Source organism: Trachypithecus francoisi, unplaced genomic scaffold (assembly GCF_009764315.1).
Source record: "Trachypithecus francoisi isolate TF-2019V2 unplaced genomic scaffold, Tfra_2.0 Lachesis_group4, whole genome shotgun sequence".
NCBI lineage: Eukaryota > Metazoa > Chordata > Mammalia > Primates > Cercopithecidae > Trachypithecus > Trachypithecus francoisi.
This window is the reverse complement of record NW_022681469.1, coordinates 21674055-21685226: the sequence shown is the minus strand read 5'-3', so window position 1 is coordinate 21685226 and position 11172 is coordinate 21674055. Positions and strand designations below refer to the sequence as shown.

Here is an 11172-nt window from a genome sequence, read left to right as displayed (position 1 = left end):
TAACTAAAGGAAACCATGGATTAGTTAATGAATTTAAACTAGTAATAGTAGTCTATGGAGTGAAATACATAATCAGAATTTGGAAAAGGAAATATACCCAGAGATTTTTCATGAATTAATCACCATCGTCTATATAATTAACATAGAATTGTATTTGTTCAAGTAGACTTTGGAGAATGAAATTTCTAAGAAGATAGAATATTATTTGGGATATGTTATAATTTCTTGAGAAGGATGAATTCACCAGAAAGTCTGAATTCAATTTCCTCTAGTCAAGTTTCCTCATTCAATTAATGAAAACCAAACCCAAATATTGCTAAACAAAAAAATGCCTTGGATAGCCAGAGAGATTTAATCTTATTGTAAAGAAAAGTCAGTCAAAGAATTCAGGCATGCTAGGTAAGAGCAACTACTCACATCTTGCCCATTCTTTCTCTTGAGTACACCTCAGAATCTCTCCCTTCATCTTTACTATGGGACAATAGAGTGATGATTCTCTAAATGAATCAGAAAGAATTTCCATTATTGGTTATTCTCTTTTGGTCTGGAAAGCTTGAAATCTAGAATGCTAGAAATTCAACTGAAGTTTCCATCAAAATAAGTTCTTTTATGCTAGCTGGAAGTGGAGAAACTCTGCTAATCAGGCCAGGAGGGGGCAATTAATTTCTGAGTTGATGTGGGCTTGCTAATCTTAAAAGCACACCACATGAGGAAGGATTTCTTTTGCTTGGTGGGCATGGTACTTCACTTTTACCCTAGACACAGAAAACACCAATGTTTTGACTCCATGTCACAATCTAATTCATTGACTTCCTCAACGTACTTCCAGATATTATAAAGTTTTACAGCATTTACAGCAACATGCTGATATGACTTAAGTTGGAAAGAATAAATATTCTAGATGGATTGGTAAGATAATGTGCAAATGGCAGGAGTTAAATCTTGCAAAAAGAAAGAAGCTTGTTACAAATGAAGACTGCTTCACAATAGTCAACAGAACTTCATACTTATTTGGTTGGTGCAAAAGCAATTGCGGGTTTTAACGTTTCTTTTTTTAGTGATGGCAAAAGTAAAATGCCCAAAGTGAAGAGTCATAGTAATTTGCTCTCCAGGACAAACATTATGATTCTGTTACAGATCTTTGATGTTTTCTTCCCCTAGATGAATACTGAAACCTCTTTACAAATTCTAAATATTTTGCTAGTAGGTCTTTTCTCATATACTTATGGCTACCCTTTTCAAAGAGCATATGTGAAGTATGCTAATTTATGATTATGCATCTTATCTAATCTTCCTTAACTGTCATGAGGATCTTCATCCCCCTGCTAACCAAAAGGTAAATCTAGGAGTATATCTAATATTATACTCAGATGTAATATAAAGTTTTAGGATTGGGTGTTAAAGAAGTATGTTCCTGCAATTCAGTTCCTTTAAATGGAAAAGTTTCATTTGTATATTCAAAATTCATGTTATCACTCACAATACCAGTCACCATAGTAAATTTTCCTGGGTACAATGAGCGGGGACATGTGAAGATATTCCCTTCAAAATGAAGAACAAATTATGGACTTTACAAACCCTAACAATGGAAAGGAAGTACATCATCTCATAGCCCCCTTGGATTTTGGAGGGAACATATGCAGTATTTGGAGTCCTAATTGCCCTACTTACCTGTATCTGAAAAGCTACACATTTGAATGAGTCCCAAATCAGAAGCAGGCACTACAGTTGGTAAAAGCAGATTTTCCACTTGTCTTGTGTGACCTGGCAGATCCAATGATTCTGGAAAGCTTGAAATCTAGAATGCTAGAAGTTCAACTGAAGTTTCCATCAAAATAAGCTCTTTTATCCTAGCAGGAAGTGGAGAAACTCTGCTAATCAGGTCAGGAGGGGGCAATTAATTCTGAGTTGATGTGGACTTACTAATCTTAAAAGCACACCACGTGAGGAAGGATTTCTTTTCCTTGGTAGGCACGGTGCTTCACTTTTACTGGAAAGACCCCAAAAAATATAATTAGCAGAATATTTTAGAGTTTCAAAGTAAATCACACTCCTATGTCAGTCACAGTCCTAGCAGGTAATAGATGGCATGCTCAAATAAAGAGTTTAATCAAAGGACTATTTACTTCTTAATAACCAGGAGTGCTATATACTTCTTCTGTGCACAAAGAAGTATAAGGAGAGAGAAGATACCAGAAATACAATCATGGTGTGAGAGAGAGAGAGAGAGAGACAGAGAGGGAGAGAGAGAGAGAGAGAGAGAGAGAGAGGGAGAGAGAGAGGAAGGGAAAAGAAGGGAAGAGAAGGGAAGGGAAGGGAAGAGAAGGGACGGGTATGGCATTAAAACAAAAATGCTAATTTACGAACAATGATGGTACATTTTTCTATTAGAGAAGTTTTATTATGATAACTAATAATTTCTATTTGTTCTCAAAATGATCAATGCTTAGTAGTGCTCCTTCATATCCAATCAACATGTGAAACACAAGTGAGACAAAATGTAGGTTGAAAAAGGCAGAGATTGCTCATAATACTAGTGGCTGCTGATGTAGAAATAATAGATAATGCTTGAATATATCTGACAAGTCCACGGATAAGGACAGCAAGGATTATTTTTTCTAAAAGGCCAGGAAAAAAATGTTTGCTTAATCCTGAAATTTAATTGTATATTTCTTTATAAAAGTCACCACGTGATACTATCCAATAGCTCAGAGAGTAGTATATACTTTATTCCATCTTCATTAAGAGACAAAATTTAAAAGAAGATACATTCGTTCTGAAGGGTCTCGTTGCTAGTTTTTTACTCCCTCAAATTGAGTTCAAGGTTACATCCTGGTGGGGTATTCATTCAATCCTATGATCCATGAGGAACACACAAGAAAATATTTACAACTACAACTGCCATGATAACAAAAAATAATAACCTGATACTCATGGTGACAGGAATAAGTCTTCAAGAGCAGTTTAATTTACATTCACGCTCTTTAAAAAATAGTGTGGTATCTTTTTTTTTTTTAACAGAAAGATTATCAGGCAAAAATGACTACCTTAAAAGCATGCAACTTTTAGGATTTAGAAGTCTAAAATTCATGTCATCCATTGCCAATATTTCAATCTGTTGATTATTCACAGTAAGGGATGCATTCATGTAATTATCCAAGAATCTCATAAACAAAGATAATTGAAGGTTTGCCCTATGTTTGATGGATCTGACAATCAAACAATCAAAAAAGGGAAAAAAATTATTCTCTGTGATTATTTATCTTATGTAACATCTGTATCTCCACTAAGAGCAAGTTGAATGTGTGGATACAATCTCTGTGTGTTCTCTAAGTTATCCCAGGAGTTCAGGGATAGGATGGTCAAGATTTTTCATGTTTTCATTCTCTAATAAGGTTTAATATGGCTTCCATGCACATTTTCAAAGAACAAAAGAAAATATGAAGTGATAATCTACATATAAACCTCTTTAGCCAACCCCATGAGTAACTTAATACAATCATTGTAATAGATACATGTGTAAGAAATACATCAATGTTCTACCTGTCATGGTTTCGTTCTTTTTTTAAAAAATGGCTTTACAAAAATTAAATGTTGGGAGCTAATTCTTTATTTTTCTTTTTAAATAATAATAGTTTTTAAAGTAGGTCTGCTTTTCTAATGAGTACTGGAATGCTTACGAATTACATTATTTTACTTGTGACCCCAACAGGATGAAGCATTTTTACTTTCCCTTTGTTTCTCTGCTTAGAAGAACAAAGGATTGGGAAGAACAGAAACAGTAGAGGACAGGTGAGTTTCTAAGAGTAAGACATGTTTTCCTCTGATTAAAAATGCTCCATATATTTTATTTCTGGTAAAAACAGAGTGCAAATTTTGAAGCAGGTATTCCTTGCTGAATGCTTAGAATAACATTATGCCCTATTCTTCTTACATTAATATATTCCAAGACTCTTATCACTGTTTAAAAAGTAGCTTGAATGCTTTGATATTCTATATCCAAGGATATTGATCTGCCTTATTATTTTTGGAGAGGTTAATGAAAAGAAAGTCCCTTTGCTTCACTCTATTAGAAAACCCCACGACTCAATGTAGATAAAGTTCTAATTTTTATATTTGGAAACTACTTTAAAATAATTCAATTTGCTAAAGACAGTATTTTCTATTTCCTTTTTCAGTGCTTTCTATAGCCTATTTACCTCTGTTATTCACTTAAGGAAATTATATACTAATTCATTTAAGACTTTCAGAATTATGGAACCAATAGATGTTACAGAAAAAAAAAGATCTGTATCTCTTATTCTTAAAGAAGTATCTGTCTCCTCAATGGAAAAGAACTATAGCCTTTTCTTTCTCAATAAGATTTCTCATGGTCAAGTATAATTATTCAATTTTTTTCAAACCCACATCCTCCCAATTTAGGAGAAATTCTCTTAAAAAATATTTAGAGCTTTAAACTCTGGTTGAGTTCCACTTCTACTAAGTTAAGAAGATATTAATATGTCATTCCAGGAATATATGAAGTCAAAATGTCTATCCAAGATCCTCTTCTTCACAACCTATATATAGAAGAATGTGACAGCATTCATATATCCTGAATAAATTAGAAAGTCTATCAGAGAACAAGTGTGAGAGATACCAACTCTGAGCTGAATGAGGACACTTTCTCATCAGGGAAGATTTGTTTTTGCCTGCATCTTGGTAAAGTTGCTTTTTACCCTCTCAATTATTGGACAGAAAGTTTGTCTTCCCCCTAAGGCCATTTAAAGGAACACAGATGACTTCTTTACATTTTCCTTCCCTTCTTCAAGGCTTAATGAACTTTAAGGTGAAGTTTATAAAGCCCAGAACAGAGAGCTTGCTCGAGAACACTGTGAAGTGCCCGATGACGGTCTATTTTTTCCTATTTGTGAGAATCAGAGATGTGGAGAGCTTGTCCTTTTGCATTTATGTTTCAACACTTCAGTGTGATTAACAAGATGTTTAAAGCTGAGACTGGGGTAGAATAATTCTTGAGACTTAAGGGATGTTGAATTTCACACTCTATATAAGGGAGCTTAGCATACCAATCTTTGCTTTAGGGGAGAATCAGGGAGCTATTCTAGGGCTTGCTAAGTATCATAGTTGACACAGCAGAGAAATCTTTCACTTTTGGCTTCCTGCCATGCCCTGTGAATAAAGGAGTGTGCCACAGTTATTTACAGGACTGTTTTTCCCTTGGGAGATTTAGTTCTAATTCACCTTAACTCATTACTGATTCACGGGCTGCTGCTTTTGGCTAAATGTGTTAGAGGAGCAACATTAGCTGAGAGGTTATCAAAATTTGCAATAGGCTCTTCCATCCTCCCATCCTTTTGGAACTTTGCTGTCAAAAAATCCACTCAAGACACTGCCTTTCTTTCTTCTCTTCCATCCGTCCCCATGAGTACTTTTTCCAATTAAGGTCAGCTTATAAAAGGACTACATTTACTATTCATGTTTCTATCTTTTGCACTTTACAAGGCATTCTTTTTATTAAGCACCAGTCCATAAAACGCCTGGAAGTTCATCCTTATTTCTATTCCCCACTGACAGGTGGCTTTGATGTAGAAGGGAGAAATGGATCTGCTCAACATTCCTAGCTCAAGTACAGTCATAGGCTAGATGGCAAAAGTAGTTTAGCTGCTAAGACCCTTTGGCTGCATCATTAGACCAGCATGTAATTGTGTATTTTATAGTTAGCCCAGGGTAGGCTGAAATCATCATTTCCCAAAACAGACTTAGCAATTATCTTGGTAGATTGGTGTTTGTTTATTGAGTCTTATCACTTTAGAATTAAAGAGAATGTCAAGAGAAACACTTTAAAGATAATCCCAGAGAATTTTCTATTATTCCCTGAATAATGGGAGAACAGACTTGTTTACTTAAAAATTGTGCTTAGAGACCAACAGATAAGGAATTATACAGATTGCCTTTGGCACTCATGGCATGTAAAAAAGTGAAAATTTTTGGTTTATGGAAACTAAGCCCAAACTACTATTTTGCACATCATTACAGTGATCCTGATTTGGACTGGTGCGAACCCAAATATATCCACTGTAAGAGCGTTTTCCTGCTCCACCAAACCCTAGACTATGGTGAAACTTTTGTGGAATTCAGTAGTACCAATTTAACCTATTAATTACTGATAGAAAGTACAAAAAAGCTGTGTGACATTTGTGCCCAAGAGTGACTTAGCTAGTTTGTATGACAATTTCTCTGTGCTAATAAGTTGACTGGGGGAGTATAAATGACTAAAGGAGTAGGGTTACAAAAATCACATTATTGAACACAAAAGCAAATTTTTTTCAGCATCACCTTGATTTATTTTCCTAGTATTTTTTTCCTCAGATGGAAAAATAATTTTATCAAGAAAACAAATTCTTCTGCCAAAGTGAAAGAATTTTATGTTTTAATGTTTTTCTTTAAAAAAAAAAAAAAGTCAACATTGAACTAGGGCATGCTCTGCTTCCCCACCCTCATTGTGCTGACTACATTTTTAAAAATCTATTGGCAGAAAACAAGATAGTTTCTTCAAATAGAGTGATTATGTTTTATTGCTATTTTGTTTAGTATATATTTTTCTCAATTGGGAAAAAAGTCTAGGTGAAAAAAATTACCTAACAAGAGAAGTAGTTTACATAGTCATAACATTTAAATTGTTGCCCAAAAACTGTAAAAAAAACTTAATGTAAAATGTCACATAACCTCAAAAACCTTACCACAATTGTCTATCATTTATCATGTACTATAAGTCAACTTCCTAAATAAGATTACAGTCCTTTATTATAAGCCCCTAGTGGTACTATAGTATACATTTAAAAAACACTACTACAAAAATTTTCTTTTCTTTTTGTTTTTGCTTATTGTGTACTTAGCTATAGATAATTTTTGAATAAAAAGCCTACGGTACATATAAATGCAATAGTTAACTGATCCTGTTTGCTGATGTCCTTTTTATATTCCACAGGTGACATCTTTTAATCCAGCATCTTCTCCTGTTTCTTGCCTTCCTTTTTCTTCTTCTTAGATTCTGCTGTGATTACAAAAAAGAGAGAGAGAAAGAGAAAAATGTCAAGTTATTAAATTGCAGGGAAGAAATAGCCACATTTCTTCTAATTGACCAGGAATGAAAAAATCAGATTGATACACAAGTTGCTTGCTCTTGGCAGTTCTCTTGGTAAATTGAGAAAAAACTATGTGTGAGTGCGTGCGTGTGCGTGTGTGTGTGTGTGTGTGTGTGTGTGTCTGTCTGTCTGTCTGCTTTTGCCAGAAGAGTACCTGTTAGAGAGGGCAGGAGGAACATAGCCTGCTTCTGTATTAATTCTATAAATGCCTGTTATCTTACTGGTTGCCTTTGCTTGATAGGCAAGATATTGACTTGCGGTCCTGCTTAGAAAATATAAATACAGCAGACATCTCTTAGTAAATTACCCAGGTCACTGCTCAATGGAAAGCTATGAGGGCTCTGCTTGGCACCTCATTTCCCCCACTCCCTCTCTGTGGGACTCTTTAGTAGTATATTTTCTGAGCAAACAATGCCAAAGTGGTTCCACTCCAGGTCGGCCCTTTGCTTATGTATTTGGCCACCTATCTATGTAGGAAGAACCAGCTATAAACCATATGTACTCTCTCTGAAGCTTTGCCTACAGGAACTCCTAGTTTTGGGTAAAACAAATGGAATGTGTCAACATAGGCTGTAGGAAAGTAAAACATTCAGGATTTCGATCAAAAGACTCCATTCTTTTTCAGAAATTCAATCATCTTTCCACTTCTCTTTTCCTAACAGGAGTGTGCAATATAAAATAGAACACATGTAATTTGGCTCCAAAGACAAAAACGGTCAGAGTCACTGGGCTAGCAAGTGAGTGGATATTGCTAAATATTTCTGAGCCACTTCTCCAATTTGGTCCATAGTAGCGGTAGAAATAGACTGGTTAAGTACAAGCTCTGGAGTCAGACTGCTGAAGTTTAAATCCTGACCACATCATTAAGTTACTGTGAGACACTAAGAAAGTTAATTAATGTATTTGTTTCTTAGATTACTCATCTTTCCATAGGCATATGAAAAGTATCATAGCATATGATAGTAACCACAGAGTTTATATCCAAATTAAACTTATTCTATAAAATCTACTGAGAACAGAATATGATACAATAGCATGTGGTCAATTAAGGATAGCATTTATCATTAGTGTGATAATAGAGCAAGAACAAGAAATCATTACCCTGTATAATTAAAATCCCTAATGATCATCAAGACATATTGATTGAGCAGGTCAATGAATGTGCTAAGCAACATAGGGTCACTGGGACAAAAACAATGACCAACAGGGATTAGGTCATTGTTCACTGGAGCATACAGCCTGTGTCCAAGAGGACCTTAAGACTTATGATGACAGAAGACATGATATGATGCCAACAGAAATATTGTATGTTTCTCAGCTCATACTTAAGTAGAACTGAAAACTTTTCCATTTCTGTGTACTATCTCCATGACCTCTTCAAATAGGTTCCAAAGTCCATTATACCCTAGTAGTATTTCTGTTCAGTGTAATTGTCCTAATCTTCCTTTACTCAAATTTCAAGGGTACACTATATGCAATTGGGTCAGCAGTTTCTAAACCCAGGCTAAATTGTTGCCCATAACTGTATTCATTTCATTCATGTCTTCCTAAGTTTGCCCCACTTCTATACTAAAGAAATTTAACCTTTCACTCTCTCTAGTTTTGTTCGTTTTCTCAAATATCTTTCTTTCACCCTGTGAAAGGTGTAATAACCAGAATTCCCAAGTGAAAGATATCTTTTAGGTCAAAGGAGATATTCTGTGTAATTTCTGAAAAATTATTCAGTGTCTGAAAATGTAATAATTCCCAATTTTTGGTCAACATTTTAGGCAACAGCTGTATATTAGGATGGTATCTTCAGAGAACAATGTCAGATTTCAACTGAGACCTAACTCTGGTTTTTCCTGTCTCAGTTTCCTCATGTCCCTTCCTGGGAAACCCTCAGGAACTTGTTATCTTTTAGATCTCCAGTAGAGTGGATATCTAAGTAGCAATTTCCATATTTTGGCTAACATGTTCCTGTTTCATACATAAGTCTGAGCGGATGACACACTAATCAGGTTTTTGTGTAAAAGTTTCATAAAACTTAAAATTATTCTGAACATAGGACACTATTTTATCTGCTCATGTAAGGTTGTCCATTTCAAAGAACACTTTGGGAATAGGAATCTGTCACCAAATTCTTCTTGGTAAAGGCAACAGCACACTCTCTGTTACCTGAGCCTGACATTGGTGTTTTATTCATTAACTGACAACTTTCTAAATCCCAGGAAATCAACCACTTGCTTATTAAATCTGCACAATGTCAATCAACTTATTCTTCATCAACTTATTCTTCTGACACAAGTGGCAAGTCATCATGGCACTGCCTGGACACCTTGCAGAACTTGAGTCCACTCTGGGCTCAATCTAAAGAGAAAAATGAAGACTCTTGAGTAAAAAGTAGTGGAAGGAGGGAAGAATTCATATTTGCAATAAGGCCAGTTTAGTTTCTTACATAAAAAAGTGTTCAAATATTTGTGAAAAAAAAATCAGGTCAGTATTATTGCTTCTAATCAAAAGCAGTTTTTTGTGACTTTTATGTGCATTCAACTGACAGACTAAATGAGCTTTGTCACTGCTTATCTCTGTGGCCTCAAAAACTTATTAACAACCTCTCAATCTTTACCTAGTATACATGAGGGGTTTAAAATAGTATCACAAAATCTATGATCTAGAAAAAATGTGGTCCAACTGCCTTATGTAATAGATGAAGAAACTGAAACATTCACATCATCCCTCTTTACTTCCATCTTCATAGTTATGCTTATTTTAGTTCCCCAAATACATCTTTCCTGTTTGTCTCTCTCTCTCTAGTCTCTGGCCTTCAAATTCACTCTTCATTCCATCAACCTCACACTTCCACTACTACATATGTCTCATTAATGCCTCCCATTCTTCAGGTACCAGCACTGACATCACTTCTAGTTTGCTGACCTCTCAGTCTGAGTTAGAAGTTGTTTCTCTTTCCTGCTCTTGTTAGAGCACCTATCTCTAGTATTGTAATTGCCACCAAAATACAAGCTGTGAGAGGGTGCAGTTTCTACTCTCTGTTGTACCTCCAGCCCATGGCACAGGGCCTTGTGTACAAAAGCTGATTAGAAAAGCTTTAGTGAAAACAAATGGATCCATAACATGGCAATATGTCTCACCCGTCTTCCTTATGAAGGTTCTTTGAATTTTCTTTGCTTCTTTCCATCTTATCCTTTTCATATTACTTCCTCTTGGCCTGAGTGTTCCTTTTCCTACTACTCCAGTTTGCCTAGTCAGCACCTAGTCATCCTTAAAATCTTAGCCTCAGCTTCATTTTCTCAGGGAAGCCCTCCAAGAGCTCTCAGATAAGCAGATTCCATGCACAGACACTCTCATTGTGCCTCTCATTGATTTTTCCAAAATTAGAACTGAACTATTAATTTTATCTCTAATTATTTAGTATGTTTTTCCCTTCCTATGACAACAGAGACCCTATCTGTATTTTGCATCTGTATATTCTGTGCTTGGGACATAACAAGCACTCATGAAATACTTGCTGCATGCCGAGTGGATAAATGAATACTTGAATGGGAAATAGTTCAACCCATTACTATGTAGAAAAGAGTGTTTCTCAAGGAAAGTAGGGAGTGTAAATCCAATTAGAATCTGGTCAAATTTCAGTCTATCTTTAAAGACAAATATTTTATGAAGAAGAAAATTTACAAACACACATATGCAAAATTTATCCAGGTTTCTTAACACTTTGTCTTTAGAATAGAGACCTGATTAAACTCTGTGGGTAAAACTGTCCCAGTTTAGTCGCCTTTCAAGGTTAGAGTGAGAGAAATGTTTACTATGAGATGTAGGTCACAAATTAGCCTGGAGCAGGGCTATAATTAGTTAAAGTCAAATGCTTTTTTATTGAAGTCATATAGTGGCTACGCTAGAAGGTTCTGAGAGCCAATAGGATTCCTACCCTGATGTGAACAGTAGGGCACTTTAGTTCACATTGAACAGAGCCAAATCAAGAGAAGGAAGTACACACACACCACACATCAAATAACACCCAGGGCCA

General features: G+C 35.4%; 1 protein-coding gene across 3 annotated transcripts in view; it reads right to left on the bottom strand.

The window, feature by feature from the left end:
• Nucleotides 1-3362: 3362 nt before the first annotated feature.
• The window catches only part of PTN (pleiotrophin), a 112959-nt gene continuing 105149 nt past the window's right edge, over nt 3363-11172 (bottom strand). Inside the window, exon 5 of one of the 3 annotated variants that reach the window (XM_033193168.1) lies at nt 3363-7051. In XM_033193168.1, coding sequence (XP_033049059.1) covers nt 6999-7051 — 53 coding nt within the window. In that variant the 3' untranslated portion in view covers nt 3363-6998. Of the gene's footprint in view, nt 7055-8052; nt 8064-11172 lie in introns of those variants that run through there. The other 2 variants (XM_033193170.1, XM_033193169.1) reach the window with 2 other exon arrangements.